Source organism: Belonocnema kinseyi, chromosome 2, assembly GCF_010883055.1.
Source record: "Belonocnema kinseyi isolate 2016_QV_RU_SX_M_011 chromosome 2, B_treatae_v1, whole genome shotgun sequence".
NCBI classification, from domain to species: domain Eukaryota; kingdom Metazoa; phylum Arthropoda; class Insecta; order Hymenoptera; family Cynipidae; genus Belonocnema; species Belonocnema kinseyi.
In genome coordinates this window covers 5,797,566-5,818,857 of record NC_046658.1, presented here as the reverse complement: position 1 = coordinate 5,818,857, position 21,292 = coordinate 5,797,566, and the positions used below count along the sequence as shown (strand labels likewise).

Sequence of the window (21,292 nt, the reverse complement as noted above, 5' to 3'; positions counted from 1 at the left end):
TCATTGAGTGCACATAGGCATCCTCTTATCAGTTTTTTTTAAATTCCCGTAAAAAGATATGCGACTTTTACAGACAGTATATTTTTGGTAGTATGATCAAGTACGGCTGAGCTATCAGCGTCAACCGCTATTAGTCGACTTCCTGCTCAATTTAAGTAGTTGCTACACCACTATACTCTCATTTTTTATCAGTTACTGGATTTTTTTCGAAAGAGCAGATACTAAGGACTCCAACCATCACCGCGAAACTCCTTCCGGGTTCTAGACAATTTTAAAAGTACATTTCTAACATCTCAAAACCGAATGACCGTCGTCCGTTGGTAATTTTGAAGTGTATCAGAGATTTTGCCATTTTTGTGCACCCCGTTTTAACAACCTTATTAAATTAAAATTCTTGTTAAAATTCATATTTTTTACAAATATGTGACGCCCTTCACATTTTAGTGTTTAAAACACTAAAAATGACTTTTAAATAATACGAACTATCTACATATTAAATCTATTATAAGTAATAAATTATAGTGTATATTTCACAATATTATAATGTTATTTTTTTAAATAGGAATGAAACCGATAAATGGAACGAAAAATTTTGCCTCAATGCACAAAACGCTAGAAGTGAACAAAGAAAAATATTCAGAAGAAAATTATCTATTTAATACTAGACCGAACAAATAGGTAATTTTGAATCATTTGATTCAGGTGTACCTTGAACGACCGCATAGGCCATTTCAACCCATGTTTCCCAAATATATTCATCATTATAATACTCAACAAATACAACGTGTTGCAACCTTCAGAGAGATTTAGGAAGTAGTCTATAATTGCCTTATGCTCATTTTGTCTAAAATTAATTGAATAAGTAATAATTTTGAATTTTGGGAACTCTAGTACCTTTCTGACATTTTTTCTGTTCCGCTCAATCAGAGTTGCGAATCCAAAAGTTTATTAAATGAATTAAGCACTTCCTTTGAATATGAAGCTCATTTACTTCAGGTTTTCGCGGAATTCCGAGCTTTAGAATATAACCATGCACCAATCGTGTTACAAGTGTTCAAAGGAAAATTACTGACATATTTTGTTTGGATTCGGAGATTTTGAATAGATTTTTGGATAACTCTGGTGCATGTTTTAAGCCTTCTCAGCATATGACCGTAGATTAACAGTTTTATGTCTGCAAATCCCGTTGCTCATTTCTTCAGTTTATGCTTAGTAAACCGCACAAGTATAGAATCGCTTCCGTGTGATGCCAATTGCCGCTAAACCTTAAACGGGTTTCCTTACTTTGAAAAATAGTAAAATCACCTTTCTCTTTTGATAAATATAAAAAGCACGAACATTCATTAGTAATTATCCATCGCACTCCGTTAAAAACATTATAACAACGATAATACCATATGGGTCACTTTGACCCACAAGTTCACTTAGTTGGTATGTTAACCGTGGTTGCTCTGGTGTTAAAAAGGCTGCTGATAGAAGTCGTATGGAAATTTGTAAAATGGTTTATTTTGTGGATCTTTTCTTAAATTAAAATATTCTTAAAATTCTGTAGATAATATAAATATAATATCATAACCGACTGGTGCCGTTAGGTGTTTGTCCTAGCCTCGAACTGTCCCGAAATATTATTTTAAATTCAATTAAACTTGAATCTATGTTCCCAAGTTCGATATAGAGCAGAGTAATTGGTGATAAAACCTTGTCACAACTGATCTAATTTCTACCATACTATGATGATATGCAGTCCACTCCAATGTGATATACTGTACTATAAGCGTGAAAAGTATTCATCATCAACTTCAATATTTTAAAATATAGCCTTGCAAGAATTATAATGACATAATCTCGCCCTAATTTACAGGTGGAATTCAACAGCTGCGGATACTTGCAGAGAACGCAACATGAATTTGAGGAGTTTCGCTATGTTACTACCATGCGGCATATCTCTGTTCGCTGGTGTAGAATTCGTTTGTTGCCCGAAGAATCTTAAAGGTAAAAAAATATAGTTCTCTAAGAAAGTATTGCAAGAATATTGTATTAGTAGTGGATACATATGGATTTTGGAACACTCACCGACCGATAAGGTTTTGTTCCATGCGACTTTTCTTGCACCAGGTAACTAACATCAGTCGGTAATGAATATTCATCATCATCATCTGACAATACAGTTACCATAAGTTGGCAATTCGAGTCTGCTGTCGGTCCGTAACACAATATAACCATCGGTCGGCAATGCAGATTAATAACCACTGGTTGGTAGAGGAAGGGAAACGCTTGTTGTCTTCCGAGGATCGTCGTTGCGCCCGTAGAGCGGCCGCTGTGTGCCAAAGCATGCGGGACGGTGGTGAAGGTGATCTGCAAGGTGGTCAGACAGATCTCACTAATCAAACATCTGGCCAGTAAGAACAATTTGAGAACTAAATTTTCTGCAAAGTACTTTAATATTAACAAAGTCGCACTAAGAGATCTTCTCGCTAAGGTGAAGGCCATCAGGATTAACCTGCAAATCACAGAGGACCGAGCAATGAAGATGAAACAACAGGTTGATTTGGCGGAGAAAACGACGGGGATGAACATCAGTTAGAGGAAGCCACGTTACACCGTAAAGCAGTGGAAATCGATGTTCTTGCTCAACCTATTAATGTTCCAACGCCACCACATCCTCGAGAAGTGGATGGCTTTATACAACCAAAGGCAGAAGCAGAGGTCCAGCTACCAAAAAGGCGATTCAAATGACCATATCACATGAACAGAGATGTTATGCGCCTTTATTCTTTGGCAGAGGAATGTGGGCAACGTATGAGGATAGAATATTATAGACTTTTCTTACTCAAATAACCAGAGCTAGCCACAAGAATAAATGAGCAGAATCTGGCAGATCAAAAACGCTTTATATTTTTAAACAGATTTCTTTAATCTGTTAAATTAGCTGCTATTAGAATGAAATTGGAACAGCAGCTTCCTATTGATGAACTCCTCTGGGAAGATGTAGACAACGAAGACTTTATTAAAGCTGAAGGCATAGGTGCTAGGGATAATTAACATTACGCACTGGATCTACTAGAACCACATCCAGATATTAATAACGAAGATAGAAACAGCGCAATCCCAGAAAAACTACAGCATCTTGCGAAGAACTTTGATCATGCTTTATTAGAGCTCAGATATGTACTACTTACACAAAGGCTTTCTCTGCTCAAGATAAACATCATAATGGATCTGCGTGCACTAATAGAATACCTCGACAACAAGGTTATATCCACGTATTTGAACGTAACACAAGCTGCGTTAGAGGTGTAAACTCTTGTATACTTTGCAGCTGTGGCAATCTTTAGGACGTCGGGCCGCACACCCAGTCCTTCAAGTACAGTCTTTATCGCAGCAGGCGATCGAGATGCACCATGACAGATCAGGTTGGATATAGATTTCAGCAAAGTAAAGAACAAATTGGGTCGATTAATTCACTATAAAGAAAAGTAAATAGAACCAGAAAGCTTATTAGCCAGGTTACAGACTGCATCGGTACAAGGTATTTGAGGAAAAATCAACATATGCAATCTGGACACTGCGTTATTCAAACTAGAGAAAGCAAGGTAAAAGTACCTGACGAGTGTGTTCAAAGAAGTGTATGTTCAAAGAAGCTTTCACATGGCATACATTGACTACAAGCAAGCGTTTCCTTCCGTGCAGATGGCTATTTGCTTGAGGTGTTAAAACTTTGTGCCCGAAATCACAATCAGATGAAAATATGCATAATTCACATTCCTAAATATGGTCTTGACTTCATGCCTTAACTCGTTATGCTTGTGGATCTGGGTTGTATAGGTCGACTGCAAATTTCGGTCAAGTGGACAAGCAATGACGATGATGTAGACTCTTCCATCTTTCTCTTCTCATCTAACAATGTCAGACCGATAAGCCCGGATGTTTTGAGAGTCCTAGGTTTGGGGCAAGTTGTTGATGTATAATGCCCGCTACATCATATTACCTGTGCGTATATTCTCTCTGAGCCATTACGTGAAAGCCATCAATAATGGGTTCGATGGATTCGTTAGCGTCTCCACATAATCGGCACCGGCGAACCACGTCTTGATGTAACACGTGTTTGCGATCATTCCTGGTGCTGGCGACCTTGTCCTGTATAGCAATGACGAATCCTTCCATCTCTAGATACAGAACATCCTTTCTTAGCCAAATATTAAATGCCTTACTATCCTCTTTATGTTGATCTAACATTTTAGGGTACTCGCAGTGGATAGCTTTCTGCCTCCATTGTATTTCTAATTCCTCAATCTTTTCTGTCCTAGCATTCAAGGCCCCATCTGAGCAAAAATATAAGGGCGTGTAGTCAAGATCCGCTCTACAGATGGTTCTGTTAAGCGCAACATTTCATTTGCTGTTGAAATAGTCTCGCAACTGTATAACTTGTAACTCACACAGTGTTTTGAGTCGAAATACCCTTCGATTCAAGAATATCCAGGTATTTATATGAATCATCTGCAGCCATTGCCTCGATGTCATTTTTGAACTCGTTCTCTAACTCCGCGGTTCCTAATTCTCCTCTGACTAAATGCACTGTTCTGCGTTTGTCGAGTCGAAATTACATGTGGATATAATGGTAAAACTGCTTTTTGACATCGATTAACTGCTGCAGTTTCTGAGCTCAACTAGCGTACAGCTTCAAGTCATCCATGTACAGAAGATGGGTCACTTAATAAATATTCTAAATATATCAATTCGGAACCCATGTGACATGCTGTTTAGTGTCTTTCCTAATGGGTTGAACGCTAAACAGACCATAGTGCACTGAAGAAGTTTCCTTGAAATATACCCATGGAAAAAAGTATTGATCAATGTATGCCATGTGTAAGTTGATTTAATGCATACGAGCATGAGTCATGGCAATAGCGTTGACGGTGACTAGAGCTTCACAGCCTACCGAGTTTTTACAACATCCTTTTTGTTCTTTTGTAAGAATGTCATTCTCGTCGCAATGAGAATATACCTTATCTGCAATGATAGCTGTAAGACATTTATAAATTGATGGAAGACAGGCTATTGGTCGAAATTTAGATGAACTTTAAGCATCTGGTTTTTTAGGTAACATATGCGTAGTACCCCAGAGCAGAAAGCCTAGCATCAGATCTGAGTGCTGAATGGTATTCTGAAAATACCTTGAAAATGCAAGATGTACACTCGCCAGGTACTTGTACCAGAAGTTTTGAACCATGTCCGGACCTGAAGCTTTCCAGTTACTTGCCCTTTTGAAGAGAGCTGATAAATCTAAATCTGTGATGTTTTTCAGCTGCATTTCAGGGCTATTGCTTGCCCTTGCTTTCTCGAGTTTGAACAACACAGTGTCTAATTTGCATCTGTTCATTTTCCCACAAGCACCCGACCAGTAGTTAGTCATATCTTTTAATTGAGGGACTTCTGTGTCTTGCTGGTTATTTTGCTTTACATTCAGTTTACGATGGAACCTTCTTTTATCTGTGTGAAAGATTCAATTTTGTTTTCTTCGTGCACGACTTTTCTTATACCGACGCAGTCTGGCAGTAAGAATATCAAGTCTCTGCCGTTGGGAGTCCATAATCTCATGCAATATTCCTAGTGGTAATGCCTCGATGTGTCGATGGTAGCTGATTTTTACTATATCGCGTTTATTTACATTTCTTTTATTAAACTTGTATGCACTAATTCAAGTGTCTGATGAGATTAGAATGTTATAAGTTAATTCAAATAATTTAACACGATGCTTAAAACCTCCATATGGTCTTTACTTCATGCCTTAACTCGCTATACTTGTGGGTCTTGGTTGGATAGGTTGACTGCAAATTGCGGTTAAGCGAACAAGCGTTGTCGATGTTGTAGACCCTTCCTCCTTTTTTTCTCGCATCGCGAATAGTCGCGTAATAACCGCGTAGCGTTGCTACTGATAGGGTTTCACATGCCAAATAGGCTAACAACGAAGAGGAGAGGGACTGAGTAGAACACCAAAATCCATCAATGAAAAATCGAGAGTATATTCAAGATTTTGAAACGCTTGTTGCTTCCCGAGGATCGTCGGGCGTCCCTGGAGCCACAGCTGGAGGTCACAGCATACGGAACGGTGGCGATGGTGAGCTACGACCCGCTCAGTCAAATCTCACTAATAAAACAGCTGGCAAGCAACAACATCTGCGGCAAACGGTAAGCAGTGGGACATCAACTGTGCCTGTTAAGGATGCTTTGGCTGACGTCAGCTATTTGCAGCCAACCACTGGAGCATGGCCATAATCTCAGATGGTAGAACTGTGGCATAGGACCCTATCGCGATTGAAAAGCCTATTTCATTTCTTATACCATATACACCAGCTCCTGTATTCTGCAAGTTCCTGTAGTCATCTGTAAAGTAGTTGTGCCCATCACTGGGCAGGTGAGACTCACCGTTAGTTTATTCCTATTTCGTGAATGGCATCGGCCTCCTTGCTATATCGATTGTTATCCGTAATATAGTCAACATACTACAATCGTCTACTATATTTGATCTCTAGGCCGCCTTGGCAGTTACAGCCTTGATGGTGAGATAGAGGGACTCCAAACTTATCAGTGCTTCCAGAGCCATCGTTCGTGTCGACTTCGTGACATCAGTAGTGCCTCTCAGAATTAGTCCCTTGATCCTTTTCAGTGGAAACTTCACAGTTGACAGTTCGACCCTGCTCCACCAGACTACTGCCGCATAGATTAGCCTGGGTTTCAATTTATTCGCGGTTCCCAACTTATACGTTCTGGAGAATACAACAGTGTCCGACTTATTTTGATTGAGACATTGTCCAGGCTTCTTGAACCACCAATCTACGATCCCTAGTGTTTGCTGCACTACTCGGAAGAGTGCATCCAGATGATGGCCTCGAACTGTAACCAGTATATCGTCCGTATAGCCTATAACGTGGTAGCCCTTACTCGTGAGCAGATAATGCAGTTCATGCACTACCAAGAACCGCAGCAGGGGTGATAAAACACGTTTCTGAGGACACCCGAAGTCACCGGTTTCACAGAAAATGGTATCACCTTTAGTCGTAGTTAGGTTTTTGTTGGCTAACTTGAATCAGGTCCATTCCACGACTGCAATGTAGTTAAAGGCTCCTTCGATGTGCATAAACATTCTAATTACTAGGGTTTTCTGCTTCAGTTGTTCTTAAATTAGGTTTACTGCTCCACTTAGAGCCGTCACGTTATTTACACGTTATTTAAACGCCGTTTCAGGCCCAGTGCAGAAGTTCGTCCTGCTTTCTTGCTTTGTCTTACGTATTTCACTCCTGTATCAATCCCTCTTCCCAGTGAATGAGGGCCACCGTTTCTCCGAGTATGCCAGTTGTCGCACATTACACCATTGTGTATTCCTAGCCTTTCGGACCCTTGTAGGTGCACAATTACTTTTTATAAGTAGATTTCATCGCTTTCGTGAAAATCTCGCCTGCAATTTTCAGGGTGTCTGCGTCTCTGATTTAAAGAGGCATCTCTGAGTGTGCACTCCTTAGATCTGTGGTAAACTGATTCCAGTCAGTCTTCCTTGATTTCACGCCCATTTAGGGCCCGCGAATACAACACGAAGTATGGTGGGAGATAACACCGAATTCCAGCAAAAGAAAAAGACCCCTTACCTTGCAATTTTCCAACAGTGCACGTACCTCCACTGGTGAGTTTGAATCGCTGTCATATGTAACGTACGAGGTGTGTTCAAAAAGTAAGGTGACTTTTCAATTTTCGCGGCCTACGTACATTCAAGTTTTGAATTTTTTGTTTTGTTGTGTTGGTACACTCGTCACGATCATATGTTCACAGTTTTGACTATATAGCTCGAGTTGTTTTTCTGGCAGAGGCGTAAAAGGTTAGAAGGGTTTGGTGTGCTCGGCGATTTTCTTCTTTCGAAAAAAATGGAGCAAAGTGTTTGCATTAAATTTTGTGTGAAAAATGGAATCCAGTGCACTAAAACTCTTGACATGTTGACAGTTGCATACGGTGAGTCTACTCTGAGTAAGAAAAATGTGTATAAGTGGTACAAGCTGTTCAAAGAAGGCCAAGAGGATGTCGAAGACGAACCTCGCCTTGGACGTCCCAGCACGTCAACAACAGATGAAAACGTTCAAGCAGTGGAAGAAATGGTGTTGAAAAATTGCCGAATTACCATCAGAGAAGTTGCTGAAGATGTTGGCATATCGGGTGGCTCATGCCATGCTATCTTTTCGGACGTTTTGGGCATGAGACGTGTGTTAGCGAAATTTGTTCCAAAACTGCTTAATTTTGATCAAAAGATCCATTGCATGACCATCGCTCAGGAGATGTTGAATGAAGTCAATAATGATCCTGATTTTTTTAAAAGGGTTATAACTGGGAATGAATCGTGGGTATATGGTTATGACGTCGAAATTAAAGCCCAATCGTCTCAGTGGAAGCATCCTGAGTCTCTAAGACCGAAAAAAGCACGTCAAGTTCGGTCAAATGTGAAGGTTTTGCTCACTGTCTTCTTTGATTACCGTGGCGTAGTGCATCAGGAGTTCTTACCACAAGGTCATACGGTCAATAAGGAGTATTACCTTCAAGTTATGCGCCGTTTGCGAGGGGCGATACGCAAAAAACGTCCGGAACTTTGGAAAATAATTCGTGGCTTTTGCATCACGATAATGCACGTACTCATTCATCGTTTCTTGTGAAAGATTTTCTGACCAAAAACAGTACCACAGTCATGCCTCAGTCTTTATATTCACCGGATTTGGCCCCCAGTGACTTTTTTCTTTTCCCAAAACTGAAGAGACACATGAAAGTACATCGATTTTCAACGATTGAGGAGATAAAAACTGCATCGCTGAAAGAACTCAAGGCAATACCGCAAAATGATTATCAGAAGTGCTTCGATGATTGGAAAAAGCGTTGGTACAAGTGTATTATATTTGAGGGGGGGTTACTTTGAAGGGGACAACATAAATATTGAGGAATAAATAAGTATTTTTTGAGAAAGACATAAAGTCAGCTTATTTTTTGAACATACCTCGTACACCAAAGAAAGGGGGCTTACTCTAAAAAAATGAAAATCGAGGTTTTTACACCCTTCGATAGTTTTTGAGTTGTTCTTTTTAAAGAAACCAAACGTTATTATTGCTAATAATTTAGTTTGTAGGTACCCGAGAAATCGGGCGTTCACTCGAAAGCTCGAGATTCCGTGAAACATCTCCCACCACTCACCGCTTTTTCTCTGCGTCGAATCTATACCCCATCCGTTAGCAGTGTCAACGACGCCGCTATATACATAAGAATGCATTGGTAAGTGAAGGGGGAAAATTTCGTGAGTGTTCAGACTCTCCGAAAAGTCGCGTTCATCGGGTCGCCTTTGACCGCTCGCCCTGAAAAATCTCACTTTTCAGAGTAAGCCCGCTTTCTTCCGTGCACGTCACATATAGAAAGTAAGCCGGTCCCATGACTATTCTTACTACCCCCCATTTAAACCCTTATTTTCTAATCCTTAATCCCCGCGCTAAACTCCTAGCTGGCCAACCTAAACGTGACCTGTCAAAAGTAGTAGAAGGGCCTGTTTTTGAGGACCTCAAGAGCCCTTGCTTCAAACTCTGGAATTTGTAGAAATAGGAGATTCTCTCACCATACATTGGAGCCACTTAACTTAACCCACCTAAATGGTTGCACCTTTCCAAGGCCTTGGCTTGATCGCACGCCTGTGTAGTCAACCTTTAGCCGCTCTGCCGACTGCAATAAATATAAAGACCCCTCTCCTAGCGACCCCGCCCGACGCCGCTCCCAGTGGGACGCCCTCTAAACCCCCTCCTCTCTTCTGGATCTCAGAGTTTGTTATCGGCGTTCTAGTCGCCGGTGTTTCAGCTTCCGCAACTGGTCTACCGGCCTGCTGCGCTAGCCTCTTCAGTCTCCTTTTCAGGAAACCGTTGCACAGTGGGGTGAAATAAAAAAACGGGGCTCAAAATAACTTGTAAGGTGTAAGTTATTACCGATTTTGGCTTTGTTTACAAAAATGCAACGTTTAATTTTGAACAGAATTGTGAGAGCCGATTTTTTCTTTTTTTCTTCAAACTTTCATTTAAACGTAAAAAGAGGGGAAAATGTGGAAATCGAGAGGTATTATTAATCTTAAAACAAAAAAAGAACTTAACAAAAGTGGCCCGAAGATGAAAGTTAGGGAAATTCCATTAGAACGTATCAATCCCAAACAATGTTCAAAAACACAGAAAGCCCAAATTGATACAACAAATCCTACTAAGGATATCAACGAGCAAAATATTTATGCAACGGAAATCTCTGAAAGTATTCTTGAGCTTAACGACAGCTAACAATCTGAATTAGAAAAACTTTTAGAATACAAAATAAAATAATACCAGGGTTAAGAACAAAAATAAACCATTTAATGAAACATAACATTTACGCGCCAGGATACGATCTGATTAAACAGGGATATTCTGCCCCTAGGGGCTGTAGGACCTTAGCCTGTGACCTGGCCGCTCCTGTTTCCATGGGTGAGGTCCTCTGGGGTCCGCGAGAGGCTACTAGGATACCTATGTAACCCCCAGGTGCGAAAGTGTCACGGGCAAGATCACTCTACACCCATGGGTTAGCAGGGTGGTCACAATAAGCGAGACACTCAATGAACATGCAAGGTCCTACAGTCCCTAGGTGAGGAATATCGCTGTTCAATCGGATCGCGACTTAGTTCTTAGTTCTTAGTTACTTTCTACTTTTGTGGTTCATGCTACCTCTAGATTTCGGTTTTATCTCTTTATTTCTGTTTATTTTCTATTAATTAGCCGTTTATTCCTCACTTTTACATTTTTACTCTCCTTAATTTATTTAGGTGTACTTTTAGGTTTAGTTTCGTTTTTGTTCTCAATTATTGAAAGGAGTAGTGATTGTGGGTATGATTACAGTAGGTAGCAGGAGGGGGGACTCTGGCAAGCACCAAAATTTGTGAGTCATACTTGAGAATTATCCTATGACTTTTAACATATCCTTACCTAAAATATCTACGGATTTTAATTTAAGGAATAACCTGCACATTAGGTACTTTGCTTTTTCCTGATTATAATTCCAACATAAGAGATTGAAGCGCCTGTATCCACTAAAATTCTAAATAGGCTATTTTCGATGTTAGTCTTTAGAAGGACACGCGTTTCTATGTCCTCATCTTTATTCAAATTTAGAATCTATGGTGACTGAAGTTGTATTTTTTCGAGAAAAAAAATGACGTTATATTTTTTAATATTTTCAAATTCTGAGCCATTTTTGCGAGCCCACGGCATACAAATAAAAATTGAATCTTCCCTAATATAAAAATATATAGATGTAAACTTTCTAAAACAAATGCCAAATAGAAAATCGATCGTTCATGATTCACATACTCGTTGCAAATAAATGTACGGCGTTGGTCACCCATTTGCCGTTCGAATATCTGACAAACCTCTCTTGTCGAAGAAAGCAGTGAGCATTGTCTTGATTGAGCCGTAGCGGGCATGCCGGAACGAGGGCCTCTTTTGCACTTTTCACTAAAGTATGACCACAATTCGAATCGATGTTAATTTACGTAACTGCGTACGCTGGTGTACGTTTCGATGCATTTTATGCAATTTACGACGAACTCCAGGATGATGCCTGTACGCCAATTCAGACTAGAGCTTCGTCAAGAGAAAACCTGAAAGTACCGACAAATGGCGCCACACTGTCCATTTAGGCGTTTGAAGGACAGACATTGCGACGCAATGATTCCTTCGAGCCCTACAGACCCAGAGTGCCTTTTTGAGGACCAAAAATATCTTTAAAAGACACTGTTACTTACTTTGTGTTAACGAATATCATGGACCTCTTTCAGTTTTCTGTTCAATAATTTTTAATTTACAACTTTATCCTGCTTGAAGGATCATAATTTTATGTTGCGATTATTAGCATTTGTATTTAATTGAAAGTTATGTTGAAAGTAAGAACATAAGTGAACAAGAGGAAAGAGTCAATAATAACAGGGTGATTTTTCATTTGATTTTAAATCACTACACTTAAATAAATATGAACTGTGTTGGCTAACAATTAAATCACATTGTAACTTTTCAACTAAGATTATCTAGCTTACGACGTGACGTGCAGTGTAGCCAAAAACACTTTTTGGGGGCCAAAGTCTATCTACAATATTTTTATCCTGACTTTTCAGATTTACCCTTTCTGCAACATCTGTGATTTTCTTTTTGTTTGATTTTTATTTAAAATTCATAGTTTTTATATAGAATATCAGAGGAAGGTATGCTTAATTATGATAATTTAAAAATATATGCTGCTTGGCAGAATGATTTAAACCATTTTTAGAAACAAATACACAGTTTTCATATGTCACAATGAATAAATAGGGCCAAGTGTTTTGCGGAACGCACTATAAATATATCGTTGGAGACTCCTGGGTGCAATTTTGTTAAAACTAATATAAAATATTCATTTTTTCAACCATTTTTCTTATAAATCAATTAAAATGTTGACTATTTTTCTAAGAATGGACTCCATTTTCTTTGCGAAATCAACTAAAAATATATTTACAATGACTCTTGGCTATGATACTTTGCCAACGGATAAGAAAAGTTAATTATTTAAACAATTTTCATGAACAAGTACGCAATTTGAACACTTTTTTAGGAAAAGGCTTATATTTTTCGTGGAGTAAGCTAGAAATTTCTTACCAATGACTCCTTTTTGCCTTGTTTGTCCAATTAATAAAAACTGTTCATTATTTGAACAATATTTATGTACAAATGTACTGTTTAACCATTTTTTCATGAACAATATTTCTAAACAAATTCATACTTTTATAATTTTTTAATTATAATTATTTTCTTGCAGACTGAGTTAAAAAAAAGAGGTAATTTCATGTATTAATAATGATATCATTCATTACCTCCTGATATCTTCAGATCCTACGATTAGCTCTTCAGAGGTCAAAGATAAGAGAAAAATGAAAGCTCTTGCCGATGATGCTGAAGCGTTATTGGTAAAAATGTAACTTTCCTTAACATTAGGACCAAAAGCAGTTTAACTTCTTAGTAATACTCATGATATTTTATGGAATAAATTATTCGCATCATCGCTTGTTGTCAAGGTACGATTCCCAATAAATACAAAATTTGATAACACTATGACTAAAAACCAATCACACCTTTAATTAATATATTTCAACATTAACACATTCTTACATTTTCAATACATTTCAATACATTTTTCTAACTCACTTCGCAACAACAATTTATCATTGAAAAATTGTCAAATTGTGAATTTGTTTATAAATCTTGTGTAAACAATCAACACGTTTTCCTATTCAGAAAAATGTGTCAAGAAGGAATAATTGACAAGATATTTATTGTTGATTCCGCAATGAAAATTAATAATTTTCTCAGAAAAATGGTCAAACTGTGCAATTCTAAATATTGTTTAAGTAATGAACAGTCCTTGTGAATTGGACAAACAAGACAACAAGGATTCATTGGTGAGACATTTCAAGCTTATTTTATGAAAAAATAAGCCTATTCCTGTAAAAGTGACAATAATGTACATTTGTTTATACAAATTGTTTAAATAATTAACTTCTCTTATCCGTTGGCAAAGTATCATAGCAAAGAGTCATTGGAAATACATTTTTAGTTGATTTGGCAAAGAAAATGGAGCCTAGTCTTGGAAAAATGGTCGAAATGTGCATTTATTTATAAAAAAATTTTAATTAATATTTTTGATCAATTTTAACAAAATTACACCTAGGAGTCATTAAGGATACATTTTAATAGGTTTCCATAAAAAATTAGCCCTATTTATGAAATAATTGTAAAAATGTGAACTTTTTTATAAATGCTGTTTAAATAATTACCAGTTGTTGTTCATTTGAAATAAATGAAATAAATGGTCGATTCTGCAAAAAATGGAGCCTATTCATTGCGACATACGAAACTGTGAATTTGTTTCTATAATTTGTTTAAATAATCATAATTAGGCATACATTCCTTTGATATTCTATATAAAAACTGTGAATTTCAAACAACTTATCATTGCGAATCACAAAAAATGGCTTTTGTTCATTAATTTCTTTAAAACATTATAAACCACTTTTTTCTTAGTCTAACCTACTTAAAATTATTGTTAGATAGTAATTACACTGACTGTGGCTCTTATTTAGTCAATTCGCAGATCTTACAAAAAACAAATATTCAAAAAGTTATGATTAAAATATTGTTTAGTTTGTTGTTAATTAAACAATTTTGGTTGAGCCAAATCGAAATTATCGCACCGTCTCGATATATCCGAAAGCCTGATGGTCATTCGAACGAAAAATACGTAAAAATCTATTGAAAGTTGGGTCGTAGACAGACTTTGGTCCACAAAAAGTGCTTTTAGCTACACTGTGAAGCGCAGTGATAGTGAGTTTAAGACTGATGTGTTTGGAAGTAAAATATTAGATGAAACGAAGAGACGTAAACATAAGTCAACTTAAAATAGCAAAAAGAGTTTTGCATATTTACAATGACAACCTTAAATTCTAGTATTGTTATTTTCAGAAAATGTAAAGCTTAAAAAGCATTTAGAGTTGCCGATTCCCAAAAGCATTGATGACGACCTTGCCGAGGAAGTTGAAGATGACCTCGCTGAAGAAGACGATCTTGATGTAGATACAGATATTGATTCTGATACAGAAGCAGGCGGAAATTTAGAAGATGTTTTTAGTGATCAACCAGATGACGAGAATAGCGACGAAGAGTATCTCGAAGTTTACGATAATACAAGCAGGTAATTAAAATAAATGCATTTGTTTTCACAACCTCGAAACAGCATGATAAAGCGGCCAAATTGAAGATTTAATCAGAACGTGATAAAAATTGTTACTGAAGGATTGTCAAAATCGTTGCTTACAAATCATATGTAAAAAATTAAAAATTTCGGATTTAACATGGTGTCCAAAACCTATAAGTCTTGGTTACTAGGACCACTAGGTTCTAGGCCCCAACCATCGAGTCATATTTCGTGACGCGTTCGCACCGTTGAACCGTAACGAATTCTTGATGTAATTCTAGTCTACGTTATATCCCTTGAACATTTGCGAATCTTACACGAACACCAAGTTCTCCTCGTGCGACAGGCTGCTGGGTTAACTTAGTTAAAATTCATAAATAAAGGTTACATTCCACGTTTTCCTCATTCGAGTAGGTCTTAAGTTATCTTCTTCAAATAATCGGGGAATCTAACTTAAATTCCATATCCACCTTATCTAGAAATGATCCGAGTTTTGTTTTTAATAGGTCCCGGTCGGGCCATGTTGCTAAATAGGTAATCCGGTCGAGAGTATTATTCAGAAAATATCGCTATCCCTATACCTTATATGTACACGGAGAAAACTTTTACGAATTATGACTATTGATTTTTGCATCATAATTTCCAATGGTGTACTAAACATAATAATTTTCTTCAAAAAACTGCTTGCGAAATTCGGTTTCTTCAGGCTGCGGAGCGTGCGGAAAGTTCACAATTATCAAACGTTGTGTCCGAATGTATTTGCGCACACATAGACGTGTGCGGATAATATCGTCCAGTTATTCGAACACCTCGCACGCAGTTGTTTAAAAAAAGTTTGTCATGCTAGTACGCGATTAGGTGATTAACGGCGAGTTTGAAGTTTGTAAACGGGCAATGGAAGATAAATAATTAAGGTTTCCGTTAATATTAACATGTTAATGACTTACATAGCTCATATGGTTGCAATGTTGCTGCGTTAGTTGTGAAATTCAGGCTTTTCTTTACCCCATGGTTTAGAATAGACCTGTCCACTAAGGGAAAATTTCGTAGATATCGCTTAAATGTCAGATGGGTTTTTAACACCCTAACTCGAATATGTGGTGATTGAGTCGTTTTTCTCTCAGTAGACAGACCTGGTTTAGAAAGAGATGTGGTGACTTCTCTGCCTTCCTCCTAGAAAATTCTTATTAGCGGAGCGAGGAAACGGTATGTTCCATTCAAACAAGGATCTTCAGAACTTTGATTGCGTTTATTGTATTGGTTTTGTCAATAACGTTTAGTCGTGTTGCCATGTGAATGCTTCTATCTTGCTTTGTTTGTCACGTTTTACGCGAAGCCTCCAATGCAGTTAATGCGGTGTTTTCCATATTTTCTATTAATTTGCTCTGAGACGTATTCACCGCATTCATTGCATAAAAATTAAATTTTTAATTGAAAAATAATAAAGAACTGCTTCTTTCTCCCTCTTTGTTCAAGTGTCACACATCTTTCTCTAATGAGCCATCTCAGAATGTTAAATGAAAACTTATTACTCTTATTTTAACTTTTTTGTGCCATTATTTTGCATACATTCATTTTCATAAAAGTACAGTAAACTAAACGATACATCTCGTGACGCCACTTCTCGTTTCCCAATTTCTCGTTCGTTCGCTTGTCCTTACTCCTTGTCTCATCTCGTGCACACGCATACGCGGCCAGCTACGCCTACTGCAACGAACGCGGCTTGACGCAGGGGATAGGGTTATCTGAAACTTCCTATTCGCTTTGCCTACATCCCCGAAAACGAGAAGTGTCGTAGAGTCTGCTGTATATTATTTTTAATTTTAATTTCAATGCAAATTACAAGTGAACAGCTACTACATTAAATTCTTTTTTTACATTTTAATAATAGTTTAAACGCATCAAATAATTGTATGATCATTATTTTTTGAATAATGGAATAAAAATACTAGTAACGTGAAGTTTAATTTAGTAGGATCGTGAAATCATTTAACATTAAGTAATTGATGTAATTAATTTTAATGAATAATAAAAGTAAAATCTGTAATGTTGAGTTTCATTCTTTAGGACTGTACAATGTTAATTACTAAATAATTGAAAATATATTATCTATTTCATAGAAAAATGATTTTCACATTATTGTACCTTGCATTGAAACGTCGAATAAACTTTGTATAAGAATAACTTAAAAACGATAAAATTAAAAAAAAAGTAAAATATTTAAATTTTCATTTGAATTAGCTGATTCTTAACCAAGAAGGAAAACAATATTCAACAAATTAGTTGAAAGTAAAATTAATTTTTAACAAAGTACTTGAACTTTCGAAAAGTTAAGTTTCGGTAAAATTAGTAAAAAATTTTGTGAATGAAAGGAGACCAATTTTCAAAAAGATAAATTATTTTTGACTAACATAGTTACATTTTCTTTCGAAGGAATTAATTATCTAAATAAAAAAAAACGAATTTAAAAAAAGTGCATACATTTTCTAATTCAAACGGAACATTTTTTAACAAAAAATGGAGTAGTTAAATTTGTATTTAGATCGCATCCATTTCTAATCAGGCAGGTTCTACACTTTAAGTTGCAGAATCTCTCGGGGAAATTTTTGCGATTTGTAAAAAAACCCACACTTATATTTTTTGCCAATTTTTTGTTGAATTTGTTCTATCATGAGAGAAATAACTTGAAAATAAAATCAGTTTAACAGCAGAGTCTTATGTGCCCTGAGCAGTTCAGGACGACCTTCAGTAACCACTCACGGTAGTAAATGCCGTGCAGATGGATGCAGCCAGGTATGTGCAGACAGCGGTCAGCTTTGGTTACCATAGGTACTTTATGCCTTGTCACAATTAGTAGTAGAGGGCAAAACCCCCCAGGGGTTCCTGTAAGGATGAAAGAGTTGTAATGTAATGTGTACGCAGCTCCTTTCCTCTTATTGGAAATACCCGCAAAAAAACGAGGCTCGATCGAGGGCCAACTGATTTGATTTTCTTAATATTTTCTTTTTTTATTCTGAAATATTTCATCATTTCTATTTCTATTTCTAGGTGCGCTCTCATGAACCTTTCATAAGGAGAAAGAGTAAGAGTCACTCTTGCTAATTCTTTCGGGTATTTGTTTTCTTTTGCTTATGACATTCACCCAGTTTTGAGAACGAGAGAAAAAATTAGGAAGGGGAGGCGGGTTGAAGTCACGCGGGTACAGGCACAACCGTGGGTTGTTTACTGCTTCTCTGCAGTTTTCCTCTTCCCTGGACAAACTTCCAGCCGAATGCTAGTATTGTAAGGAAGTCGCATGCAGTCGTTGTTTATCACTAATTGTTTTGGAATTAATACAGTGATTCTAAGCCCATATAAGTACGGAAAAATATTCACAGGTCCACATCCAATGAAGTGGAGTCGTCGTGCGGTGTGAAAAATTACGTTTAAGGCCTTACATGATACTTTTACAGCGAGAACGATCCGTGTATAGTCCTCTGTTTTACCAAGGTTCTTAAATAAAGGAATAGAACAATAAGTTATCCCGCGCAACAATAATCAATATCTAGATAATTGTTTCTTTACATGAAAACACCAATACCTTGTATGGAATTGAGTTTATATTACGGTATTTAACATGCTTGTTATTATTTAATAAGTTTTAGAAACAGAAATTTGTGAATTTATCAGATTCTATAGGGGGTTTATATACCAGGGAGCTTACAAATTAACGTTTTATCAATTATCGTTCACAAATAAGATAAAGTTAGGTTAAACTCATTTAGTTAATTAAATCATACATTGAACCTATTTACTTGAGAGATGAATTGCTTTTAAACTACTATAAAAAACAAGCACAAATATGATAGCGGGCTTACAGACAATAAACCCACATCCCTGAATTTTGGACACATCATATTTTTACTCAGATATAACAAAGAATTTTGCTATTAGTATTAATAGAATCGATAGCATGGACTGTTTTATCGGTGTTTGCGTAGGTCCAGGGTCCTCCTCTAAGTCACCGCCATAAGTGAAAAGCTCTTTACGGGACAATCAACCAGAAGCGGTCCGATAGGATAATAATCCAGATCGGACCCGTGGGAAGATCAAAAGGGTTTGAAGGTACCCCAAATTAGCCTTTCCATGACTGGGACAGAAATTCCCATGATGCAGAAAAATTTTCATGAGAGCAAAGGTGCATTGAGAATTCTAGCCAGTTCTTATTTCAGGGTGTGGCACCATATATAAGGGACCGCACGAAAAAATGCCGAGTGCATGTATAGCCATCGAGGGTATGGATGCGATCTTGATACCTAAGTTCTGCTCCAGGGATCGCACCGTTATTATGGTGAGGAGCAGGGGCAGAAGCAGAGAAAGACTAAAGGTGGTTGTCACTTTGGTTTATTTCCCAGTCGATGCTTAGAGAACCTTACCTCCCAGAGAGGTGGAGACTCTAGTTCGGCATTGCCAGGAGAATATGATTCCTCTGCTGTTAGGTTGTTATGCAAACTTTCACTATTCGATGTGAGGAAGAACAAACATCATTGACAAAGAAAGAGACTTAGTCGAATAACTAGCGAACACTGAGCTGAATATTCTGAATCGAGGTAATACTCTCAAGTTCCAGATTAAAAGCAGGAGGGTGGTTTTCGGTTTGACACTATGCTTGGATGAACTGAGGAGCAAGGCAGTGGGCTGGAGTGACTCTGTGGATTTTCTGCGAAGAGCTCTGTATACATCAAATACGAAAGTATAATTAGGAAGATTATACAGGCTCCCGCGAAGAATCGATCTGCTCTACAAGATCCTGGCAAAAAACCCGGAAGCTCGCCTCGGGCTAATAAGACTCGAAAATGGCGAGTCTGCCGAATATAAGAATGCAACGCTGAACCACTTAATGAAATTTCACTTCCGGGGTTTTCAAAGAATCTAAACCGACCCAGAGGATGAATGCTGGGGCTAAGAGCTGGAACCGTAGGGTCCTTTTGGCCCCTCAAATCACCAGAGGCGGCTGGCATCTATCCAGCGATTTCAAAAAAGGGCATAGATTTATTCGCCCCTACACTAAAAATTATTTAGGGCAACCATTGCTCTAAAACACTTGCCAGAAGCATGGAAAGACGCTTATGTAGCCTGTATTTCCAAACCTGGGTAGAAGAATACGCCATTATAGACATATTTGAGACTGATCAGCCTAACGTCTATTATCCTGAGAACATTGGAGACTTACTCACTATTCAAAAATGAAGAATAGACATGAGCAGGACGTTGTATATGTCTAGTCAGTGAAGTCAAGAAATGAGCAGGATGGTGTCAATATCTGGCCGATGGAGGCAAGAAATGAGCAAGACTTTCTCAATATCCAGATAATGAAGAACGGAAATAAGCATGATGAGGTGAATATACAGCAAATTAAAGCAAGACATGAGCATGATGTAGTATATATCTAGCATGTGAAGAAAAGAAATGAGCAGGCTGTTTTCAATATCTAGCCAATGGAGGCAAGACATACGCAAGATTTAGGCAATATCCAGATAATGAAGAAAAGATGTGAGCAGGATGTGGTAAATATCCAGCCAATGAAGGCAAAACATGACCAGGATGTTGTATATACCTAGCCTGTGAAGAAAAGGAATGAGCAGGATGTTGTTATTATCTGGCCAATCAAGGCAAGACATAAGAAAGACTTAGTTGGTATTCAGTTAATGAAGACAAGGCATGAGCAGGATCTTGTAAATATCAAGACAATGAAGGCAAAGCACGAGTAGGATGTTGTCTATATCCATCCTATGAACGCAGTAAATGAACATGATGTTGTATATACATATCTAGCCTGTAAAGGCAAGAAATCAGTAGTAAGGTTTTAATATTGAGCTAATGGAGGCAAGACATGAGCAAGATTTAGTCAATATCCAGACAATGTAGGACATATATGAGCAGGACGTGGTAAATATCCAGCCAATGAAGGCAAGACATGATCAAGGCTCATTCGATATCTATCCAATGAATACAAGACAGGAGCAGGATGTTGTATGCACCTAGCCAGTGAGGGCAAGAAATGAGCAAGTAATTGCCAATATCTGGCCAATGATGGCAAAACATGAGCAGTTTGTTGTGTATGTCGAGCCAGTCAAGGCAAGAAATAAGCAGGATGTTGTCAATATTTATTAAATGAAGGTCGGGCATGTGCAGGATGTTCTCAATATTGAGTAAATTATAGCAAGACATTAGCAAGACTTAGTTAATATCCCGCCAATGAAGACAAGACATGCAAAGGATGTTGCATACATTTAGCCAGTGAAGGCAAAAAATGAGGAGGATGTTATCGATATATAGCCAATGATCAAACATGAACAGGTTGTTGTACATATCTAGATATTTAAGGCAAGATATAAGCAGGATGTTGCTTTACATTATTGCCACTATCTCTAGCACTGCGCCATTCCGACGGGTACTTGTGCGGCAAACCTGCAGATCGAAAGTACAAGGTCACTCATGTATTTTA

General features: G+C 37.6%; 1 protein-coding gene across 1 annotated transcript in view; it reads left to right on the top strand.

Annotated features, from left to right (window-relative positions):
- Nucleotides 1-21,292, top strand: part of LOC117168237 (amyloid-beta-like protein) — a 383,494-nt gene that overhangs the window by 10,068 nt on the left and 352,134 nt on the right. Inside the window, exons 3-4 of the mRNA XM_033353726.1 lie at nucleotides 1,862-1,992; nucleotides 14,574-14,802. Of these exons, the coding sequence (XP_033209617.1) occupies nucleotides 1,862-1,992; nucleotides 14,574-14,802 (360 nt within the window). The remainder of the gene's footprint in view (nucleotides 1-1,861; nucleotides 1,993-14,573; nucleotides 14,803-21,292) is intronic.